The sequence below is a fragment of the Fusarium vanettenii genome, assembly GCF_000151355.1.
Source record: "Fusarium vanettenii 77-13-4 chromosome 8 genomic scaffold NECHAsca_17_chr8_1_0, whole genome shotgun sequence".
NCBI classification, from domain to species: domain Eukaryota; kingdom Fungi; phylum Ascomycota; class Sordariomycetes; order Hypocreales; family Nectriaceae; genus Fusarium; species Fusarium vanettenii.
The window spans coordinates 805,933-828,960 of NW_003315868.1; the positions used below are offsets into that span (position 1 = coordinate 805,933).

Sequence of the window (23,028 nt, forward strand, 5' to 3'; positions counted from 1 at the left end):
CTCGACGATGCTCGTGCTCGATAACTCACCTTGGCTTACAAGTACACGCACTGAGAAGAAGAAAGTAGATGCACCTGTAGTGGGGTTGTAGCCATGGGCACAAGCAAATCTGTCACCAATTGTCTCTGACGGGCGCATGGCCCCTATCTCCAGCTCACAGTAGTTGCACAGTGGGAATTGAATCACCTGCACTCCCCCGCTGGCCGGACGCCGGCATCCATTGCGAATCACTTCGGCCTCCACTTGTAAGCCAACCCCCGGGAGACCGCTTCCATCGGAGCTCCCAGGCTGTGAGTGTGAGAGGAGAGCGAGAGGGGAGACTTCGCTTGCCGTCCGTGATTCTTTGCCCCTCCCGTCCCTCCTTCCTCCCCGGCCTCCCGTGGATAGATAAAGCTGCCTTCCTCTCCCTCAATTCCCCTTCCTTTTCTCACCAGGTCTAGCACCTTTCACGTATCTTTATCCCCTTCATCTTACATCCCTTTGGGACGTTTGCAAGCCAACCTACCTTTACTAAACCTCTTCTTGGTTGTCTCGTCGAGCAGCCAGCCCCAAGAGCCCGTCGTCGCAGCTCACCCCCATCGCCGCCCGGCACAACAGTCTTCGCTTATACCAACACCCATTCGATGGGAGAAACCGAATCTAAAGCCGCGAATGGTGCAGTTCACGCCACTACCACCACGTCGGACTCGTCGACCGTCGCCGCTGGACAGGACGACCAGCCTCCTATAGCGGAGCCCCCAGACCTAGCCATAGAGAAGCCGAGATCTCCTCACACCCTCTCTGCCCAGGCCGTCGCGCTTGACCTCAAGTCGGACGTTGACGATGGGTTGAGTAGCGAGGAGGCTGCCGCCCGCCTGGCTCGGGACGGCCCCAATTCCATCAAAGGCGCAAAGGGCATCTCTCTGTACGAGATCTTCATACAGCAGATCGCCAATGCCCTGACTGTCGTCCTCATCGCCGTGACCGCCCTGTCGTTTGCTATCTCGGACTACGTTGAGGGTGGCGTCGTCGCCGCCGTCATTGTCCTCAACATCGTTGTCGGGTATGTCTTTGCCGCCGCGCCTGCTCAGCCAATCTGCTGTTGCCTGGTCGCTGCCGCTGCTGCCACTCCCTACATCGTTGTCGCATATTGCTATGCCCCTTTTTCTGTCCCGTTTACTTGTCCCTCTGCTGCCACACGGTGAAGCCTGTGATTTTGCCATGCGTAAGGCCAGAAGCCCCAAGCACCGAGGCCGAATCCTGAGCCATATCCTGAAGCTGCCATGGCGTCTTCAAGCACTGCTATCCCAAGCTCGCACCCTGCTAACATGCAACGCTCTCTAGGTTGATCCAGGACTACCGCGCTGAGCAGACTATTCAGTCCCTCTATGCTCTGTCCACTCCCAAGTGCAAGGTCATCCGAGATGGCCAGAGTGAAACTGTCAAGGCCGAAACGCTCGTCAAGGGCGATATAGTCTCCCTCGTCACTGGTGATGTCGTACCCGCCGACCTGCGCCTTGTCCAAGGCATTAACGTCTCCACCGATGAGGCGCTCCTCACTGGTGAATCTGTTGCCATCAGCAAGAAGCCCGAGGCAGTATTTACCGATCAGGATATGCCCATTGGCGACCGCGTCAACCTGGCCTACTCTGGAAGCTCCGTCACCCGAGGACGTGCCACCGGTATCGTCATCGCCACTGGTATGGAGACAGAGGTTGGCCAGATCGCTGAGCTCCTACGCAAGACCAAGACCGACAACTCCGAAAGGGGTTTCCTCGGTCGTGCCCTGTACAACGCCTACCAGTTCACCCGCAGAATTCTTGGTCTCGAGGGCACTCCTCTTCAGGTCACACTCAGCAAGTTTGCCCTGCTCCTGTTTGCCTTTGCCATCCTGCTCGCCATCATCGTCTTTTCCGTCAGCCTTTGGAAGATTAGCGATGAGGTCCTGCTCTACGGAATCTGCGTTGGTGTGGCGGTCATTCCCGAGTCTCTGCTCGCTGTCTTGACCGTCACGATGGCTGTTGCCACCAAGGCCATGGTCCGCGGAAATGTCATTGTTCGTCAAATGCCCTCTCTCGAAGCCGTCGGTGGTGTCACCAACATCTGCTCCGACAAGACTGGTACCTTGACTCAAGGACGCATGATTACCCGCAAGGTTTGGCTTCGCGGTAATCTCTCGGGAACCGTTGAAGGCACTGCGAACCCATATGATCCCGGAAGCGGCACTGTCCGCTGGGACGCCGATCTGGCTGGAAGCTGTCTGAACGCCTTCCTCAGAACCCTTACTCTCTGCAACAACGCCACTGTCACGGACGGCAAGAAGGAACCGGAGACCGACTCTAGTAGTGTCATCACCGCTTCCGAAGATGCTGAATGGAAGGCTGTTGGTGAGCCCACCGAAATCGCCCTCAAGGTTTTTGCCATGAGATTCGGCCAGAACAGGGCTACCAACGATTCGCTGGTTGCTGAGCATCCCTTTGACTCGTCTTGCAAACTCATGAGTGTCGTATACGGCAACGAGGTCGAAAAGACCCGTCAGGTCTACACCAAGGGTGCCGTTGAGGTTCTCCTGACCAAGCTCAATGAGACGGAAGAGTTTAAGAAAGAAATCCTCGCCAAAGCCGAGGAACTTGCTAGTCAAGGTTTGCGAGTGCTGTGCATCGCCACCAAGGCTATGAATGGCAATGTCCAAGACTGCCACGAGCGAGCCAAGGTCGAGGACCAACTCGAGTTCCTTGGTCTCGCCGGTCTCTATGACCCCCCTCGCCCTGAAACTGCCGGAGCTGTGGCCCAGTGCCGCGCTGCCGGTGTGACTGTTCACATGGTCACTGGTGACCACATCAAGACCGCCACGGCCATCGCGTACGAGGTTGGTATTCTGAACAAGGACGTTCCCCTCAAGACCAACACCGTCATGGCGGCGGCCGACTTTGGTGCTCTTAGCGACGCCCAGATCGACGCTCTAGATGAGCTGCCCGTCGTTCTTGCTCGCTGTAGCCCCTTGACCAAGGTCCGAATGATTGAGGCTCTCCATCGCCGCAAGGCCTTCTGTATTATGACTGGTGACGGTGTCAATGATTCGCCTGCCCTCAAGCAGGCTGACGTTGGTATTGCCATGGGAGACCGTGGCAGCGATGTAGCCAAGGAAGCTGCCGACATGGTTCTGACCGATGACAACTTTGCCTCCATCGTCACTGGTATCCAAGAGGGCCGACGACTTGCCGACAACATCCAGAAGGTGCGTTTTCAATCCCATGCTCCCAGACTCTGCTAACAGTTGTAGTTCCTTCTGCACCTTCTCACATCCAACCTGGCGCAAGTCATTCTCCTTCTTATCGGACTTGCTTTCAAGGATGTCAAGAATGTCGCCGTTTTCCCTCTGTCCCCCCTTGAGATTCTCTGGGCCAACCTTGTCACTTCCTCTCCTCTTGCCCTGGGTCTCGGCCTGGAGGAGGCCTCCCCTGATATTCTCCGTCGACCTCCCCGCAGTCTTCGCTCTGGCGTCTTTACTCGGGACTTGGTTCGCGACCAGCTCGTGTACGGCTTCTGCTCTGGCTCTCTCTGTCTGTGCGCTTTTATGCTCGTCAACTACGCATCATCCGGCAAGGGTTATCACTCTATGCCGGCCGACTGCAACGAAGCTGGAACCGAGGGTTGTGATCTCGTGTACCGTGCCCGCGCAACTACCTTTTCCACCCTGAGCTTCCTCCTCTTGGTGACAGCGTGGGAGGTGAAGCACTTCCACCGCAGTCTCTTTGCGATGGACGAGCGATGGTCTGGACCGTTTTCGGTTTTCAAGACCATCTACCACAACCGGTTCCTCTTCTGGTCTGTTGTTTTTGGCTTTGTCATGATCTTCCCCGTGGTGTACATCCCCTACCTCAACACTGAGGTCTTCAAGCACAAGGGCCTCACGTGGGAGTGGGGAGTGGTGGCGGGCTGTGTTGTCATGTACATTGGTCTCTTGGAAGTCTGGAAGGCGTTCAAGCGACGAATGGGCCTGGGAATCGACACGCATCCCATGGTTCAGGGTCAGCCTGAGGTCTAAGCCTCGCGGTTGACTCGAGTACAAAGCGGGTCGAGTTGAACAAAAGGGGGTAGGTAGTCGTGAAGAGTTGATGGACAGGTTTTAAGGATATGTGTCATGGGTCTCAGAATGTTCACTATTATGCTTATCGCTAATATCCTCTTGTCAATACATTTTCCTGTCAACAAAAAATAACTTGTATGCATCGCTGTGATTATAAAATGTCTACTTGATTCCTCGTCAAACTTTTCGTAGGAGCCCGAGGTCTGGACAAAGCCAAGGGGTCTCCGTGATGATGCCGGCATCAGAAGGGCCGTTCGTGATTGTGAGCGTGGGCCCATATGTGTTGTGATTGAAAGGGTCGTGTCGTGCGTGGCGTCAGGGCTTACTCGCCCTTGGCCTTCTTGATAGGGTTGCCGTCCTTGTCGACGAGGCCCTTCTCGCGCATGACCTTGAGGGCATCGTGGATGGGGTCGAGCTCGGGCATAGGGGGACGGTGCGAGTCCCAGTAGTTGTCGGCCCAGGTAAAGTACTGGCCGTAGTTGCAGGTGAAGAACATGTGGTGGAGGGTGTGGTGGGCGGGAGAGTTGATGAACTTTTCGAGCCAGTGGCCGGTAATCATGTCGCCGTCGTGGATGAGGATGGTCCAGACCTGGACGAGGGCGAAGAGGAACATGTAGAGGTGCTTCTGCATGGGGCAGATGTAGACAAAGACACTAAAGGGGTTAGCTGGTGAAGCTGTCGAGGTGGGAGAGCGCTTACTGGTAGGGGAGAGACTGGAGGTATCCGTCCACGGGGTGGAAAGCGATGGCAGCCCAGGGGGTGGGAACTGATACTGTTAGTTTGGTTCTCATGATGGTGTAGAGAGGCTTGACTTACTAATCCACTTGTGGTGAGGCTTGTGGACATACTTGTAGATGCTGGGGTGGTGCTCCAGGCGGTGAATCCAGTAGATGCCCAGATCGTTAAAGATCATGTAGAAGAGAGTAGACACGCCGAGCCACCACCAGCCGTACTCGTCGATTCTGGTGTACAGGAGACTCTTTCCGCGGACCTCGCCGAGGAAGAAGGGCAGGGTGAGGAGGTCGATGATGGGGATGGCAAAGAAGCTCGACTGGATCTCCTGACGGATCTGGTTCTTGAGGAAACGCGGGTGATACTCGAGACGACGGTCAAAGATGAAGTAGTATGACAGGGCGGCCGAGATGACGTAGATTATGGACGCGCCGAAGCCGGCGATGAGGAGGATGGAGGAGCACTGGCGGTAGATGTTGTCGCGTGCGAGCGAGGAGCCAAAGTTGAGCGAGTAGGCATCGTCGTAGGGAGTCTTTGAGGTAGAGTCGGTGAAGCCGGTCGTGTTGCTCGAGAATCCGGAAGACGCCGGAGAGGAGGAAGATTGTTGGGGGAAGAAGTAGGCGTATCCATAATCGAAGACGATGGGGTCGAGGATCTCGAGGAGGAAATCCATGATGGGCGAGAGAACACGAGAACCTGAACTGAAAACAACACAATCCGCACTCAATTGACTCTGTCCCAGAAGAATTAAAGAGTGAATTGTTCAAGTTAAAAAAGGGTCGCCAGTTTTTTTTCTTCTTTATTAGAGACCCTTCTGTTTTCGTTCCATCGGAGCCGGGGTTTGGCGGTGTCCGCTTCAATTAATTTCCCTGCACTCGGCCCACCAGGGGTCGTGCTTTGCCCCCCCTCAGAGCATCTCTGTACCTGGATTTTATCTTGATCTTATCTAATGATTGGAGCGGGGGGCCTTGTAAACCCGAATACGAATTAGATGCCGAGCCAATCATTTTGAGTCAAGAGCTTCGGAAGCTTGGCTGCCGGATCATGCAATCCTCTTCTTCGTAAAGGTCGCTGCACGCCGCTACAAAATCTGGTCTGAGATTGGAGTCGAGCTTTGCGGCTTCTCCCGCCCATTGCGCATTATCCACCGGCCACGTCTTTCCCAAGGAGCGGAATTTGTGTTTGAGGTACAGGCCGTGGCCTTCGGCCGACGACGTGACGAGGGTCGGAGCTGAGTCGGCGTCGGCCTTGGCGAGCGCGGAGCTTAGGAGCCGGCCTCCGACCCCGCTTCGCTGGTGGGACGGGTGAACCATGAGTTGGAGGACTTCTAGACTACAAGTCAGTAAATAGCATTCAGCGGGTTTAATAGATGGAAACGTGCCGTAGTGTTTCTGTCCTTTGATAGCTTCTTCCTTGTACTTGTCCATCTCTGCATTCCTCTCATTGAACCGATCCCATAATTCCCTAAGGTGTTCCTTCGGCTCCGAGATGGGAAGCGGAGGTCCATCCCGCGTATCGTCCTCGCTCTTGTTCGAGTTCGAGTTCGCGATCTGGTAGATTATGAACCCCACGATCTCTCCCCCCTCTTCTGCCACCACCACGGTCCTCCCTGGATCTTGGATTGCACCACGATTTCCGATGCGGATGATGTCGCGTGGATGTCTTTGGAAAAATGCGCCGTAGAAGACGTGGTATTTGTTGAGGGCTTCGTAGTGTATGTTGGAGATGGCGTCGCTGTCGGCGAGGGTCGCCGGGCGAAGGGTAATTGAAGACATTGTTGTTATGGTAGTGAGTCAATGCTGTGAGAGAATGTTCTACTCTACGAGAGGATATCCTCCTTTGATGGTGTTTTATGTAGTTTTACTTGTTGTGCTGGATTGAAGTCTTTTTGTCCTGGCGTGGTTCCTGATGAGGAAGCTGGTTTTGGACCCGCATTGGGACAGTCCCGAGTGAGTCAATCGGTGAGATAAGAACAGTCGAGCTTCTAGCAAAAGCAGATGCCAACTGAAAGGCGTCGAAACTCTTCAAGGGGGCCAGAAACGTATAGAGCTCACCTATCCCAGGCTCGAAGCATCTTGGGAGAGTTGTCAATACATGAGGCATGTGGGATAGAGTTGACCAAGTGGAGCAACCGATGACTTGCTTCAACGGCCACTAATCAGCGGCTGTGGTGTCTTGCCCCCGGTTCCTTGAGTTGATTGACTAGCATTTAGCTGGGCTAGCTGCTGCATAGCTCATGCTGTCGTATTTTGACTCTTGGCGCATATGTCGCCTCGGTTTGGCGTTGGGTGGTTACTGGTTTATACTGGTCAAGGCAAGGTTAGAATAGGGATGGTCAATACTTTCTTGCACCTATTCATAGGTAGCTTTGCGCATAGAGAGAGAGGTGAGGTATACGCACATACGGTCCTTGGGAGGTACTTGTACAAACCTTCCGGGATGGGCTGGGCCCAGCAGTTGGTTCGCTTGAAGGTGACACACGCGCTCGACATAGCATGTGATCAGTCAAGCGGTGTTGTGTGATACTGTGATTCATGCTATTCTACCGATAAATGTATTCATCTCTTCTTGGTATTATTTACCGACGTTTTGCTTGATGAAGAGAAATAGTGATCAAGTGGGAGCCAGTTAGGTATTCGAGACTACTAAGGCTCACGGATGCCTTGTTTAATACCCGAGGTGACAATACGACTACTTGGGGCTACACGTAATAGCATTTGCAGCATATATCTAGCATAAATATGTAATGTGAGCCTTAAACAAGGAGTTCATTGCTGCCTTTGGTAAGTGTCTGCAGTCCCAACAGAGCAGCAGCCCTTAGCCTGACTTGGTTTGATGTGAGCACTCACTGAACCGGCCTGCAACACGATGGGGGGAGAATAATACAAAGGCAATTGGGTAAAGAATTACGAGGGTGAGGGGCCTTGAAATTTAGGGAGGTAAGTAGATATGACACGAATAGGAGGGGAGGCGTGCCCTTACTTTGATCTGGATAAAATGCGGTGTTTTGGCTGAAAAGGCAAGTTCTGCTGATAGAAATTGGAAGTTAAGAGGTAAGAGTCCATGAAAGGAGTGAGCGTATTTGCATATCAGTTTCCCAACCGTGTCAAACAGCTTTGGCCTGATTATCACTACTAAGACAGGGGTGAGAGCTGGATGGCACCAGTTGATTTACTGATGAGCTTGGCCAATTGTTACCTCCTTGAATAGAGCAGTGAAATTGGTCTTGTAGGGCATGGTTGGTTTGCATCAGAGTTTGGAAGACTGGGAGCATCAGGGGGAAGACTAAAACTCAGAGCCGAGAGATCAACGTGCTTCAATCGAACAGATCAACTTCTGAACAACCATTCGATGATAGCGTAGCCATTATCGACTTGGAGGAAAGAAACAGTGTATACCAGGCGCTACTATAGCTGTGTTAATCTGACGCAGCCCATGATTGGCTTGGTACTGGATTTGCTTCCCAACTTGGTAACTCGCAGAGATCCTGGGGTAAGAGTAAGCCCTTCTTTCTCTTGAATCGAACGCGCGGGGTTCCGAGGCACTGGGTTTAGTTCTGTACTTCTGCATATCAGGGCGGGCTGGGATTTCAATATGGAACTCCATCACATGGCCTGTCACGCAGCTTCGATAGCGTTAATAGTTGACCACGCCATGGGAGATTCAAGAGGTCTTGTATACTGTAGGATGACTACAGAGGATAACATGTATCATTCAATAGTTCATTGCTCCTCTTGGGGTTTGGCAGTGATGTCTAGGCTGGATACCAGTTGTTGGACCAAAGACATACAACATTTCCCATGTTTACAGATATCCAGAAACGAACAGGTATGAAATTCGAGCAAAATCCGTGTTTAATCCCAACGCATGAGCAAAACAACGACGAAAAGGGTCAAGTCCAGGTGCTTCTGGTTCGATTTCGATCTAATGTTGCGGACGACGAGTTGAGGGTCGCGGCACGAAAGAGACGAGCAAGAGCATCGATGACAACCCTTTGAGACTGACGGTCAACAACGAGCTACCAAAGAAGAATACCAAAAAGTTAAAAGAGAGCAAAAAAACATACAACACCGGGGATTCGCTGGTCGTCACCGACCCAACTACTAATCCGGCGCTTCGCAGCTTGACTCTGGGGGAGCGGACGGGACCCCGTATTCTCTACGAGCTATGGTCGTATGTGGTGGTTTTGTTGGGGGAGTCGTCTGAAGAAGGGGGGCCGATGGGGAGTTGTATGCCGTGAGAACCTCGAAAGATTTCAAAGGGCGAGGTGAGGATCGGACTGGAACAGGAGTCAGCGTCTATCAAGAGTGTTGTATAGCTAGCAGAGAACTAATCGAGGTTATAAAGAAGAAACAAGAGGCGGTAGTTGAGGTGAGGCTGTGATATATCCTCTTGGTACATAGAACCAGAACCAGCACAACTATGACGTAGATGACGATCGAGCAGTGACAGAGGGTTGTCTGATAATAGCCGAGCCTGTACAGCTCTTGAGATGAAGTAACCGCTTCCGGGGACCGATCAAGCTTGTTCTGGCCTCGAAGAAATCGAGTAACCTTCGTTCGGGTCGAGTCTTCGAGAAGCTGGGTGGTCGACGTCAAGGAGGAGCCAGGGTTCGAGTCTGGACGCTGCTGTGCCACAACCGGTCAGAATGCAATGCGACTGCATCTAGAAACAGTTTGATTCTCTCATATCGGAATCTGTGCCTTGCATGCTGTACGAGAGATGTGATCAAGTCCGGGGGGCAAACGCATTCGATCTGGGGAAAGGCTGAGGATATGGCAACGCCAAGTCGGGAAAGGGGGGAGAAGCTAAGTTGATATAGGTATAGAACAGACTAGCAAGGGTCATTATATTTGTTCGACCAATGTTTTCTTTCTCGTTTCCAAAGGGTTTTTCGTGAGTCGAGTTTCCAGTGACTCTTACTCACCCCAGTACGAGTTGATAAGCCTATTCCCTGCCAAGAACAACTAGGTTTCGCAAAACGACATAGTCTCACCACTCTACGCCGTAAACTAATAAAATCACTCCCATTGTTGACAGTAATTTTTGGTAAAAAGATAGTAATATACATCAACTTTACAGTCAAGTTCTGCATTTTTTAGAGTATTTTCGCATCGCACCACTAAGAACCGTGCGTGCTCCCATTTCTTCCCAGTGAGAACCCGGATGGACAGGCGCGCACCTTGATGGACACCCTGATGTCCTCTTTTTCCTTGCAAAACACCACCCCAACACCACTTCTGCTTGTACAACCGCACCCAAAATCGCCCACATGAGGACTTTCGCGATGGGCGTGCATTTTTTATCATTCCTTTCTGTAGATCCTGAAGCGTTGCATCAAGGAAGCAAGCCACGATCCAGGGGTGAGGGGGGGATTGGTAAGGCTGAGACTGGTGTTGTCTTTTGTTGGTAAAGTGTGAGTATAAAGAATGAGGCCGCCCCGAGAGGTGGTTTTTGTTCTGCTTCTTTCTGGGGATGAATGTTGTCGAGCTTTTACCATGTACTTGTTGGATGGCCTGTGGTTTCTTGGACATGTTCTGAGGAACTCACCTTGAGGACCATACCTTTCTTCCCGACCCTTCAGTCAAGACAACTCGAACAAGAATCATGGATCGGTCAAATTCGACACAGGTCTCTGATGAGACTGGCTCATCCTCAACTTGAGGAATGTTTGCCCATCGCCACGAGCATCTGACGGTCACGAACTCGCAGGACCTCCCTCTACCCTTTTGACACCGAGACGTCAACATCCTTTTGTTCCCCCCGTCTCTGACATTGATTGGGAACTCTCCCGGGAACGAAAGACGGTATATGCCTCAATACACGTCGACTCGCATGGTCCAAGGACCTCATGGCCCCATTCCCACGGACGTGTTGCTCCCCGAGTCTGACGATGAAGGTTGAAGAATTTTCTTCTTTCTGTTTCTCTTACTCTCACCGTCTCGCAGTCTCCCCCACGAAGAAGAGGATCCCGGCACGCTGTATCCGCGACGCGAGTTACAGGAAAAGAAACGTATCCCACGTTCTTCTCCTAGGACTGTACATGTTGACGGCTGCCTTCCGGAACGAGTCGACTGTCGCGTGTCCTTGTCGATCGGGCTTTGATCCGGGTCGTCTCACTGTGATGCCTGCCGGAGGACATCCTAGACCCGAGAATGGCCGTGGTTGGGGATGTGACGCAGTTGATGATGAGAGGAGTTGTTGATGTCGTTGTGTGCTTACAAGTCGTAAGGAGCAAGAGAAGCAGGCACTTGTCTAGAGGCAGAGGGTTGCCTATCGGCAAAGGTCGACCATGAAGCCATGTACGCCTTGGATGGGCATTTCTCTCTCGCCGAGGTAAGCGCCCTCTACCATATCTCCTTGTCATTGTCAGTCAAATCTCTTGTCAAGTTCTTTCTACCTCCAACTTACCCCCATCTCTCTTCTCCCCTTGGTTTCGATCACCTCGAGCCTGACCTCCCCTCCCACGCCCGCGTGGGTCATGGCGGCCTTGCCCCCTTTCCCACATCAGCCTTTCTCCCCCCAACGCTGCGATCCCATTCACTCTCCCACGCTGGGCCGCCCACACCACCCGATAGCCCGGTGGTTTCCCATGACTAAAATCCCATCACCGGGCGGCGTGGTAGTCCTACGCTTGTTGGTTCATCACAAAGTCACCCCCCGTTTGCCTCGTTCTCGACGACGCATCCCTGCTGTCGTCTCTTCTCCCTCCCTCGGCTTTCCCATTGCTGCTCGTCGTATACACGCACGCCGTTGGAGGGCGTTCTTGTCGATTATTTACCCCAAGTACCTCTGGTACAACACACCACCTGCCCTCTCTCCCAGTCCAGCTAAAACCGTATGCGTGGGATGCATGCATGACGGATCCAGGTTGCTTCCTGAGCCGTTCGCTCTGAGCGGTCCATGTCCAAGGCTTTTGTGGTCCCATCCACCTTGGGATTCTCCCTTCCCCGTTTCCCAATTATCCCTCATCTCATGCTGCGGCCATGTCACTCCTCACACTCCCTCTTCACATCACGTTGGCCGCGTGCACATCACACTGGTTCGTCGCGTTCTGTCGTCGTGATGTTGACTGGTTCACGTCGTCGAGCTAGTCGCAGTGTTTGCTGCCGCTGCCACCATTATTGCAATAGCGTCCATCTCGACGGCCGCAGCATCAATTGATGTTGTCGTCCTTATCATGGTCATTCACGACTCTGGCTTCACCCATTATTGGCTCCGCCGTCCCCAGCACAACGGCTCCCATCCGGAGCTCCACTCGGCGGCTGTCGTTACCAGAGTGCAATCCACACTCACATGTTTTGTCCTACTCGATCCCCATGTCCATCTTTACTCTGGTCCAATCTCGTCGACGTCTACTCACCCTGATCTCACCCTCTTACACGCCGAGCACGATCCACTACAACACCCACGCCGTGTTGCCCCCCCTCATCCGGCATTCGAGGCCTCCTCATTTGTCCACGTACAGGACGAGCCTGCCCGTCATGCCGAAGTGGGAACTGTGCCCCAGCCCGCCACGCAGGCAGGGTCTCCAAGTGTAACAGAGCTTCACCACCGTCGCACGCCCCAAGCTTCAGCTTGTATTCACCGATGTGGACGACAGATACGAACCCATGTCTCTGCTCGGTACCCGGCTCTATGAGAACCGGGTTCCCATTGACGGCCTAGTCAACCCCCACCCGGAGCTTACAAGTCCTATCACCATGTCCAGGTACCGTCTCTCGTACCTGGCAGCTAGCCTGAGCTATCGGAATCCGGACTCAGCTACAGGCGCTCGATACCTCCTTTTGGAACATGGTCCCGGCCTTGGGGCAGCCCCTACGTGGCCGCCCCCCGACTAGATCCCACTCAGAGGTCAGCAGAAGGCCTCACCCGCACGCCAATCACACCAACTCGAGAGATCCGGATAGGCTTCGTCCCCACCCGCAAGAGATGTGCTGTGCTCGGCATGGACCGTTCGATTCTGTAGGATCAACGCTGCAGTGCGACGCAATTCTCACGACGGTTGGCCGGCCGGCAACTTTGACAAGAAGCTCGTCATTGAGGGAGGCAAGCTCAACGCGGAGGGCGCTGCATCTGGGCATGAGTAAACAGAGCTTGTGTGGGAACTCGAAACATGCCGGGTAGCTCGCACTGCAGAGGTGTGCTGCGGGAAGCTGTGCTCGAAAGCAGCGTGCATGGCCCCAGCCAATTACGGGAATAAGCCCTCCTACACTATACATGTGTATGCGGGGTGGGAGGCGTCGGTGCCGCGTGACATTGGGAAAGGCCCCCGGGCCATGGTTGGACATCCGTCTCTGAGTGTAAGAGACGGAACTTGTCCTTGCACGGGGAGGAGTGGAGCACCTCCCACTCCGACCTCCCACGCCCACGCCAGCATACGATGATCAGGCAACGGAAGAGGATGGATGGTAGAGACTCGAAGAGAGGGTGGGATGAAGGGGAGGTCCTGCTCCGTCTTGAACAGGTATAAGAAGGGCTTGTCCTCCCGCTCCAAATCGAGTTTTTGTTCTGCATCCAACAAGCATCCAACACTCAACACTCACATCAAACACTTATACAACATTTTCGAAGACTTTTCTTCACCAACAACCATCAACATGTCTCCCTGGTGAGCACCTCCTCATCAATGGCTCCTCGAGTCTCCTAGTCTCTTGTACAGAAGGCCTTGGCCGAGTGCTTTGGCTTCTGCAGATGGGCTTGAATCGACTCGAGATGACCATCATTCTCCTGATCATCTGGCTAACAGACTCCAGCTCCTGCTGTAACCACGACAACTCTGCCTGCAGCACCTGCTCTTGCTGCAAGGTAAGTACCCAGCCAGTGTCTTACTCTACAGTCTCTAACATTCACAGCACTAAATTTCCCGACTCCATTCAAACCGACAACACTCGCCTCTGGAAGCCTCCAGGCCTGTAACGACCATGTCTCCCACGGATACGCAATAGGGGAGCATCCCCTCAACCGAGCAGAGTCGGATTGGCAATCAAACAATGGATTGGATTATTTAGGAAGTGGCACAGAGACGTGCGAGTGAGCGACTGTGACCGCCATGGTTTTTCGAGGTAGCGCAGCGCTAGATGTGAATTGAGCCCGCATGCCTGAGATTCTTGACTTTCTTCTGTGACTTGATGCTTCGATTTGACATTCTCCTGTGATTAAAATCTTCGGCACATCGGCCTTCGGAGCGGCTCGTGATAAGATCTGCCTCGTGGCTTCAAGATAGGGCGTCTTTAGCAGATGAGCTAGCGACGTCACAAGGCAACGTGGAGGAAGGGCAGATGATTGCTGATCTGAAACGAGGGACCCGAGATTTGGCGATTACCGCCGCAGCCGGGAGACGAACTACTGGGGGAAGCTAGTCTGATAGAGGAGAAGAAGGGTGCTGCTTGGGCGTGGGGGGTGGACGGGAGGGAGGAAGGGCCGTGTCGGGAAGTGGAGAGGAGGAGAAGTGCCGAGATGGATGGATTGGTGTTGGTTTGGTGTTGAAGAAGGATAGTGAATACAGTAACTTGACTAGTTTGTGGGTGACCGAGGTAGTGATGGATGGTTGATATACTACCGTTTCAAGTGTCTATTTGGTCACATACGCAGGTGGACTGGACTCTATGGGCGTATATGTAAGCTGTAGAGATATCATAGCGTCTATTTGGGTTAATCAGTTTGCTCGACTACCCTACAACCATGAGCCTGATCATACAGGCGTACAGAGTGTAGGGTTGACAGTGAAGACGCCGTGAATCGACAGACATCTTGGTGAGCGGTTTAGGGTAAATGTTCATCACAGACATGTTCCTTGGCAAGGCAGACTTGATGAGTTTAATCCAGCTAACAAAAGATATTTTACTTCGTGAAAAATCTCCTTGTCAAAGACCTTAGTATCTAAAAATACCTCGTCTAACAAATGGGCGCAGAATCGCTGCAATTTGGGCTGTGTTGGGGCCAAGAGCTGAGATCAGCCGCTTTTGGGCATGTCAAGATTCAGCCGCGGGCGGGGTTGAAACCAAGGCAGCGACTGCGCCTTTCAAAAAGATTTGCACAATTTGCCCGGTTAAAGACGCAGTGACTCTTCAAATCACAAATGTGCGAGAAATACCTGCCAAGTGAGATGCCCGTGATCAGGCTGTTGAGTTTGGCTGGTGAAGCGCCCGGCTACGTCATAAGTTCATCCCGAGAATAGCTGCACCTGGCACAAGAAAGAAAGGCGCGTTTCTGTGTCTCCACATGATCATGCCCGTGACTTTGAAACACAGCCAAGGCTTGGGACCTTCTCACAAAGAAACATGATTCTTAAATTTGGATCCTTGGTGAATCAAACATCATCAAAAACAACGCATCCTTTTTGTTTTTCGCGCCTCAATTGAGGCAGTGTCACACGGGCCCCAGCCTCGTCCACCCAGGAGTGCGCGATAGCCTCAGGCGGCTGCTCATACATGAGCATAGACACCCAGCAAACAGCACACCGCTAGCTTTTCGACCAATAGACACTGACGTTTGTTGGCCTCGTCGGTCGCTGTGGGTTGTCTCAGCTGGCGCCATTCGACCAGATTTCCTTCCTTCGGGCCCACCAAGTCCAAGAAATAAATGGCATACTGCAGGTAGGCAATGAGACCTTTGCCGGGCTATATAGATATAGGTTAGATCAGAATAAATAAATAAAAATATAAAATAAATAAATAATATTCTAAACTCTATATAAACTCTTAGATTTATAATCATAAGCCTTTTATGCTGTGATTCAGCAGATTAAAAGGCAGAGTAGGTACTTGCGAAGTGTGCCATTTTTTTCTTGGACCACTAGGGGCCCCAGACTCCAGGGGGAGGATCCATATCGTGTGAATCCTTGCTCTCGTCATCTCGCAAGCCAAGGCGGGCCAAGGCAAGGCACGGATGGGATATTGTCTCTTGTTAAAGGCGACAAGACAAGGCAACCGTTGGACTCAACTACTTCATCTCTCTTGATCCCGTCACGTTTGAGACAAACTTCTCTTCCCCCTTCAGCTCTCGGCCCCCAACGTCTTGTCCTCCAACCCCGCCTCACCACCACCTCCCATCCATACTGGACCATACAGCAGCCACCTCTATCCATTCAGCGGCAAGCCCAGTCTGCACCGCCTTCATCTCGTTTGTCTCCAACGCCGTTCGCTTCACTAAACGCCGTTGGCTCTGGAGAAGCCTACCAAGCCTTGTCCGCCGGGGTAGAGGCCATCATCTCCCGCCTTGACAAAAACCATTTCGCTTGCTTGACTCGAGGCTCTCTTACTCAACTTCTTATATCGCCCCGACCGCGCTAGATTTGCCCCCTAAAGCCCCTGTCTTTTTTCGGCGCCGGTGGGACAAGCCATCAATCTCAGGCAGAGCCAAGAGTGGGACCCCGGAAAGCAGGAGCCGAGACGGGGGGTGATAGCCGTGAGACACCACCGGTTCGACCCCGAGAATCACGGAGCGTCCACGGCGTCTCCTTTGACCTCTCTTCCGTCTTCAATCCTTCTGTCTGACATCATTTGTGTGCGATCTGAAGCATACCATCCGCCATCATGCCAGAGACGTTGGAGCCTGGCTCACCCTTCACCACGCCACCGGTGTCGCCCGGCGGCGTCGAGAAGCGGCGATCACGGAATCCTCTCAAGAACATGATGCAGCATCTGACGGTGGATCCTCCTCCAGAAGATGAGGACCGACAGCCACGGAGAGCATCTCTCATCCGACGCATCAGCTGGCGAAAGAGCCGCAGCCCTTCAGCTCATTCCGACAGGTCGGGTGGCCAGCCTCAGGATCCCAACCTTTGCCGGGCGTGCGCTGGCTGGGCGGCTGATATCGACTCTACCTTTGACACCATGGACGACTTTTTCATGAGGGCCTTGGACCCGGCAGCGGCAGACACCTTTGAAAACAAGGAGCACTCTATGGGTCGATTGAAGGAGCTTGAGGAGAATCGCTTCATCACAAAGTGCCCTCTATGCAAGCTGTTTCTGTCCGTGCACATTCCCAGCGAAGGAGAGGGCGATCTGTACCTATCTGGCTTTTCGAGCAGAGACACCAACTATCTCATTGACAACCACATCATGTTTGAGCAGGGCCATGGAGCAAAGAACAAGAGCAAGGGACTCAGCCCTGCCTTTCTAGGCGTCGTACCCAAGAAGAGCGGCGATGGCGCTCTCAGCTGGGATGTGAGCGCCGACTGGTTCCGCGACTCGGGGATGCTTTACCGGACTATGCCTGATACAGCCCCGACTGAGCTTCTGAGTGCGCGATCTGAGGGGAGGCACTCACGGGCAAGCTCATTCACCGACACGAGTGGTTGGTTGAAGCGTGGAATCTGGGGTCGTGAGCTTGAGCAGACGATTGACATGTCCATTGGCCAAGACTGGCTGCGATTCTGCGAGTTCTATCACCAAGGCCGCTGTGGGCGAAAACCTATCACACATGAGATGCCCGGATTCCGACTTGTCGATTGCGCAAAGAACCCGCCAACAGTTGTGGACGCATCCATCACTGATCGATATGTCGCATTGAGCTACGTGTGGGGGAACAAAAAGTCAGCTCCTGGGAGCTGGCCCAAGGTGATTTGGGACGCCATCATCGCCACGAAGGATCTCGGTGTCAGGTATCTATGGGTCGACAGGCTATGCATCGACCACACGCGGCCGGCGGAGAAGATGCAGCAGATTGCGAGGATGGATGAGATCTTTGAGGGTGCTATCCTGGCCATCATCGCGGCATGTGGTGAGGATGCCGATTATGGTCTCCCTGGCGTGGGATCGAGGAATCGACCCCCTCAGCCAAAGTACGAGTTTGTAAACTCGGACATTACCCTCGTGTCGAGTCTTCAAGATCCTAGACTCGCTATCAAAAACTCGGCGTGGTACCAGCGAGGCTGGACGTATCAAGAGGGTTTGCTGGCACGTCGGCGACTCATCTTCACCGACCAGCAGATGTACTGGGAGTGCGAGGGCATGTGTTGTCCTGAGTCACTCATCCTGCCTCTCGAGTTCTACCACGACATGGAAGAGCAGAGAATGTGCGACTTTATGAGACCGGGTCTGTTTAATGGTGTATCATTCGTTGATGGCAGCTGGGAACGATGGAAGAGACTGCCTGGCAAGGCGGAGGACCCCAGCACACTGAGCATCTTCCGAGAGGCTGACCAACATATCGGCAACTACACGCGCCGCGATTTGACTTACGACCAGGACTCACTCAACGCGTTCCTTGGTATTCTGAGACGACTCGAGACTACAGTTGGTCCCGGCAAAATGTTCAACATCTTGGGCATCCCCGTCTGGGCACCCCAGCTGGACCAGGTGGTGCCAGCTACAGGTCTCCCACGTACTCGCGACATGTTTGCACTCTCGACATGCTTCTGGCATCACAAAGACGGCGTGGTAGCTACGAGGCGTCCCCACATGCCCAGCTGGACATGGGCTGGATGGAAGGGCCCCGTCGACCTGTACTCATCCATCACTGTCGTGGACCCGGACAGCAAGGCTCGGGAGCGCAAGTACAACGCCCACCACTACGTCACGGCGACACACGTATCCCGCAATGACCCCAACTCGATCCGCTGGACGTACTCGCCTAACATTGTCCTCGTCAACCGTGACGGCAGCGTGGCGTACGACTTTGGCGCATCGGCTCTTGCTACGGGCATGCCTCCTGCGCCGCCGTCGCTGCCTATCCGTCCGTATGGCATTCACGTGCCGAATCCGTTTGTGCTGGACCGGGTCAAGGCGCGGACGCACCCTGAGGGCTGGATCTTTAACCGGGTGAGCGTCGATGTTCGGCTGAGCCGGGGATCTGGATCAATTCGGGAGTACATTGAGAGGCATGCCAAGGGAGAGCAGATGACGGTGCTCTGGTTCGTCGAAGAGTCTCTGGTGATGCTTCTCGTGGTGGAACGCACCGAAAGAAACGGACGAGTCGTGTGGGAGCGTGTCGGACGCATGCGTATGGGTTTCTCAGAGGAGTCAAAGGACGTTGTCAACACTTTTGGTAGTGTGGAGAAAATGGTGGGCGAGCTACCTCTGAGAAGACTTGGGGAGGATATCGTGATTGAGTAGGGAGGACATTGCGTAAGGGGGTCAAAGTATATACATGGTCATTTTTTCATCTAGGAGCATTGTAATAGTATGGCGATTCATTTTCGGATAGGAGAGTCATTCAGTCTTGGTTTGACTGCGGGTGGATAGCATAAGATTGTAACTCATACCTGGGGTAGAGCATATGTCACATGGATTGTGGCATTATAAATGGAACAAAAGGATGGTGCTGTGGCAGTTGGTTCTATCGAGTTGAATGCGAGTGAGAATGGAACGTATTGTGATGTTCTGGCACAGCAACTTGATGGCCGTTGATGCAAATCCGCTTCTATTACATTACTAAAATACAATGGGTATCTATACTAAGCAGGACAAACTTCGACTTGCTACTCGTTGGAAGACATAGTCATAACCAGGCGAAACTTGAAGACCATTAGGACCCTACCACGGATGCGAAGAGACAGCCCAGAGTTATCCAGGCAAGGTATTGAAGTACAAACATGGCAGCGATGAACCAGTCGGTGAAAGTGAAATCACGACACCTCTTTCTCGCTATAGATTCCTGTAAGCTGGGTTGAACAGTTATGATCTCTGCTGTAACGATGCTGCCAGGGACGGGAGTATTGCCCAGGCAGGGGTCACTGTCGAGGTTAAGGAGTTTCCGGCTGTTGTTCATAGCCCGGTCTGGTCGACATAATTGAGCCTCGAGTGGGGATCTGTTGGATCTGTACAGCCTGCGGCGGAACCTGACTGCGATGGGAGACTTCTTTTTGACCCCGATTCTAGCTTTATTTGAGCTGCTGACGTGGGTTCCTTTCCTGGTCCTTAGCGTAGGGACAGAGCACTGTCGCCGGTTGTTGGGCGAGGCCCCAGCAAAACTGTGGTGGGCTCTGACATTGCGACAAGTCTTTCTTTTAGTACCCTTTACCTCAAGGACGTCCTGGGTGGTTGTGGATGAGACGGTGTACTCTGGCAGAGAGAGCTGAGTAGTAGAGCCAGCCATCGAGGGATTTGCGTCTACAAGAGCAAACTCATCTTCTACTTCGTCAATGGTTGTCAGCTTAACCCTGAATCCTCTCATGGCCTTGACGCATGCTCTTCGTTTGACCTCCCACTGACGATCGTTTACTTCCTCGAGTGCGAAACGAGCTCTGACCCATTGAGACTCAAGACTCTTTAGACTTTTGGGAGGGGAAGCTGAATGGAGCGACCGAACGAGATGGCCGTGCATGTTTGCCAGTTTCTGAAGTTGTGTGGGTTGCTGTTGCGGTGGTCTGCCTACCACGTTAGTTGATGAAGCAGACGGCTGTCATGTATGGGCATGTAGTAAAGGCCTGCAGAGCAAAGATGTGTAGCAGAGCAGTGAAGTAGCCAAGATGATGAGAGCAAGGTAACCTTGGCGATGATGAGCAGAAAAAGGATATTGCTGAACGTAAACCCAAAGTGTAGAAAAAGTCAAATGAACACATTCGGGTGGACTCCCTGGAAGAGCCATTTGTCTTCTGGTGCATGTATATTTAAGCCTATTTTGACTTTCCCTTACAACCCTGGTTATTGTGCTACTCTGATCCTTGAGAACGCCCAGTTCACGCTCCAGCTTTCCTCGAATCGCACCTAGACTTGTTGGGACTCTGCGTTAAGATACCGAGCATGGACTTGTATGGCTAAGCAAGGGTTACGTATATGCATAGCACTACAATTGAGCCAATAAGGGCTTGATATCAGCTCTAGAAACAGCTGGGACCTTATTTGACTAGGATTCCAAGCTATTTGAGTCCTCTGAGCAACTTATGCGAGAGTCCATGCCCACCTGTCGAGGAACCCATTTTACGACGTACCATCTCCCTACGAGGCACAGACTTTACGATGAAGTAGAATAACTTGCTCTCTCAGATTGAAGAATGGATAGAGCCGTGAAGATTTAGATACTTAATTCGGGTTGATGGGACAACGCCGACAAGGCATAGAGAGCTGCGTCCCTTTCCTCTCACAGACGAGGGCTCAGATCGGCCCGAGACGATAGTTTAATATTGACCACGTGCACTCGTGTAGAATTCGTGAGGCATCAGTAAATACACGTTCAATTGTGATTTGGTCCCCTGACGTGCCTGCTCAATCGCTTTGTGAGCCAACACAGTGTCCCCTTTTCACACCCCCTCCCCAAGACGATGTACGCAGCCCAGCAGGTGCCTACTTCTAAGGCTCATATGAAAAGAATTGTCCAAATTTACTAATTCCTTGTGACCCAAAAGAAATGTAAACGGCAAGCACGCTGGGATTGTAGTCTGTGGAGTGTTGAAGTTGAGATCAAGCCAGTCGGAGAGAAGGCCGCGTCCCAACCTTGACAAGACTCCCCTCGGCAACATGTCCGAAGTCCACTCCTCGGTTTAGCCACTCGCCCCAAGCTTCCCCGAGCGGATCCTGGTCCTTTGAATTGGAGCTTTGGGGTCCGATTGCGGGGGACGAGGAAAGCTTGGGGTGGCTTATAAGCAAGAGGTAGTCAGGTATCATGACTTGACAGATCAATTGAACTGGTATTCACATTGAGAGTCAAGAGACCTTGTTCAGAAATTGTCTTTATCTTTAATTCTTCTAATTGTCAAGTTAGCAGTCATGAGTGACCTCGCAGCTATGGAGTCTGAGACTCCCAACATTCCACCCCCAAGAGGTTCGTGAAGCCATCACCAATTGACGACTCACCTACTAACAACCCCCCCTGTAACAGTCGTCGAACTCCCTCCCTCCGTCCCAAAACTCGAAGAAATCCTCTCCGCAAACGACTTTGCCCTCGCCGCCCAAAAAGCTCTTACACCAAAAGCTTGGGCATTCTACTCGTCCGCCGCCACAGATCTCATCACCGTGAATAAGAATCGCGAACTTATTAGACGAGTCATGCTTCGGCCGAGGATTTTGAGAAATGTCTCGAGTGTTAGGATAGATCGCAAGATTCTAGGGCTTGATAGCAGGGCGCCTTTCATCATGTGTCCTGCTGCCATGGCGACTTTGGCACATCCTGATGGTGAGCTTGGATGGAGTAGAGCTGCCGCTAGCGAGGGTATCTTTGAGATTGTGAGTTTTAAGCCACCTGGATGAGATAATTTGCTGACGTCTTCAAGATCTCTAGCAACGCCTCCTACTCCCTTCCCAGTATCATCGCCGCCGCTCCTCCCGGCCATCCCTTCTTCCTTCAACTCTACGTCAACTCCAACCGCCCCAAGACAATCGAACTCCTCCGCCGCGCCCGCTCCCTTGGTATCAAGGCGATCTTTGTCACCGTCGACGCACCCGTCCCCGGCAAGCGTGAAGCCGATGAACGCGCAGCTCAAGATGTGGTGATTAAGTCTGAAATGAGCGGGAGCGAGAGTAGCAAGGATAATAAGGGCAGTGGACTGGGAAGATTGATGGGGCAGTACATTGACAAGAGTCTCAATTGGGAGGACTTGAAGTGGATTAGGGAGGAAAGCTCGGTGCCGATTGTACTCAAGGGTGTGCAGACTGTCGAGGACGTGAAGTTGGCTGTTGAGTATGGTGTAGATGGTGTCATGTTGAGCAACCACGGAGGAAGATCACTTGATGGGTAAGCTCTGCCGTGAAGATAAAAGAAATGTGCTGACCTCATTCATAGCGCTCAAGCATCTATCCTCATTCTTCTCGAAGTTCGAAAGAGGTTCCCCGAAGCGTTCCAACATCTCGAGATATTCATCGACGGCGGTTTCGAACGAGGGTCTGATATCCTAAAGGCGATTGCTCTAGGAGCTACAGCTGTTGGCATCGCGCGACCGTTCCTGTATTCGTTGGTATATGGCCAAAAAGGCGTGGAGCATCTTTCACAAAGTGAGTTTCCAGATCAGCCGGGGTGACAGCCTGCTAACCATATACATTAGTCCTCAAGGATGAGCTCGAGACGTCATTGAGGTTGGCTGGTCTGACGAGTTTGGACCAAGCAACACCAGACTTGGTCAACACGCTGGACGTGGACTATTTGGTTCCATCTAGAGGTGCCGAGTCGTGCCCAATGTCGGGGATGAGGGCGAAGCTATAGAGGGGAAAATGGGGACAGAAGTTAGAGAAGTAAACTAGATATAGACTTAATAGATAGTGGCATAAAAGTAGTCTCTTGATTCGACATCGATTGCATTGGTAAATATGCCGTTGATCCGAATCCTTTTGTCTGTCAGGGACTTTGCT

The 23,028-nt window shown here is 52.6% G+C and overlaps 7 protein-coding genes across 7 annotated transcripts; 4 read left to right on the forward strand and 3 right to left on the reverse strand.

The window, feature by feature from the left end:
* Nucleotides 1-495: 495 nt before the first annotated feature.
* On the forward strand, nt 496-4,192 carry NECHADRAFT_62632 (uncharacterized protein). Its single transcript, XM_003046941.1, has 3 exons — nt 496-1,042; nt 1,324-3,217; nt 3,263-4,192. Exons 1-3 carry the CDS (start codon nt 624-626, stop codon nt 4,025-4,027), a joined length of 3,078 nt encoding a protein of 1,025 aa, XP_003046987.1. The 5' UTR covers nt 496-623; the 3' UTR covers nt 4,028-4,192.
* Nucleotides 4,193-4,391: 199 nt separating this feature from the next.
* NECHADRAFT_45966 (uncharacterized protein) lies at nt 4,392-5,474 on the reverse strand (the record flags this gene model as incomplete). The annotated part of the gene is made up of 3 exons (XM_003047108.1): nt 4,392-4,722; nt 4,769-4,835; nt 4,886-5,474. 3 exons carry the CDS (start codon nt 5,472-5,474, stop codon nt 4,392-4,394), a joined length of 987 nt encoding a protein of 328 aa, XP_003047154.1.
* Nucleotides 5,475-5,814: 340 nt separating this feature from the next.
* On the reverse strand, nt 5,815-6,576 carry NECHADRAFT_83526 (uncharacterized protein; the record flags this gene model as incomplete). Its single annotated transcript, XM_003047109.1, has 1 exon — nt 5,815-6,576. One exon carries the CDS (start codon nt 6,574-6,576, stop codon nt 5,815-5,817), a length of 762 nt encoding a protein of 253 aa, XP_003047155.1.
* A 5,405-nt stretch (nt 6,577-11,981) lies between these two features.
* NECHADRAFT_83527 (uncharacterized protein) lies at nt 11,982-12,642 on the forward strand (the record flags this gene model as incomplete). Its single annotated transcript, XM_003046942.1, has 2 exons — nt 11,982-12,293; nt 12,346-12,642. The coding sequence occupies 2 exons, from the start codon at nt 11,982-11,984 to the stop codon at nt 12,640-12,642; spliced, it is 609 nt and encodes a 202-aa protein (XP_003046988.1).
* Nucleotides 12,643-16,273: 3,631 nt separating this feature from the next.
* On the forward strand, nt 16,274-19,076 carry NECHADRAFT_101219 (uncharacterized protein). Its single transcript, XM_003046943.1, has one exon. The coding sequence runs from the start codon at nt 16,339-16,341 to the stop codon at nt 18,859-18,861; it is 2,523 nt and encodes an 840-aa protein (XP_003046989.1). The 5' UTR covers nt 16,274-16,338; the 3' UTR covers nt 18,862-19,076.
* A 197-nt stretch (nt 19,077-19,273) lies between these two features.
* NECHADRAFT_83529 (uncharacterized protein) lies at nt 19,274-20,071 on the reverse strand (the record flags this gene model as incomplete). The annotated part of the gene is made up of 1 exon (XM_003047110.1): nt 19,274-20,071. The coding sequence occupies one exon, from the start codon at nt 20,069-20,071 to the stop codon at nt 19,274-19,276; it is 798 nt and encodes a 265-aa protein (XP_003047156.1).
* Nucleotides 20,072-21,453: 1,382 nt separating this feature from the next.
* On the forward strand, nt 21,454-22,882 carry NECHADRAFT_45968 (uncharacterized protein; the record flags this gene model as incomplete). The annotated part of the gene is made up of 5 exons (XM_003046944.1): nt 21,454-21,508; nt 21,566-21,909; nt 21,957-22,417; nt 22,466-22,674; nt 22,725-22,882. 5 exons carry the CDS (start codon nt 21,454-21,456, stop codon nt 22,880-22,882), a joined length of 1,227 nt encoding a protein of 408 aa, XP_003046990.1.
* Nucleotides 22,883-23,028: the final 146 nt, after the last annotated feature.

Excerpts from the sequence above, each read along its gene's own strand:
- NECHADRAFT_62632 (XM_003046941.1), top strand. The coding sequence starts at position 624 with ATGGGAGAAACCGAATCTAAAGCCGCGAATGGTGCAGTTCACGCCACT. Across the intron at positions 1,043-1,323 it reads GTCCTCAACATCGTTGTCGG|GTTGATCCAGGACTACCGCG; the intron begins GTATGTCTTTGC and ends AACGCTCTCTAG. Across the intron at positions 3,218-3,262 it reads TTGCCGACAACATCCAGAAG|TTCCTTCTGCACCTTCTCAC; the intron begins GTGCGTTTTCAA and ends TAACAGTTGTAG.
- NECHADRAFT_101219 (XM_003046943.1), top strand. The coding sequence starts at position 16,339 with ATGCCAGAGACGTTGGAGCCTGGCTCACCCTTCACCACGCCACCGGTG.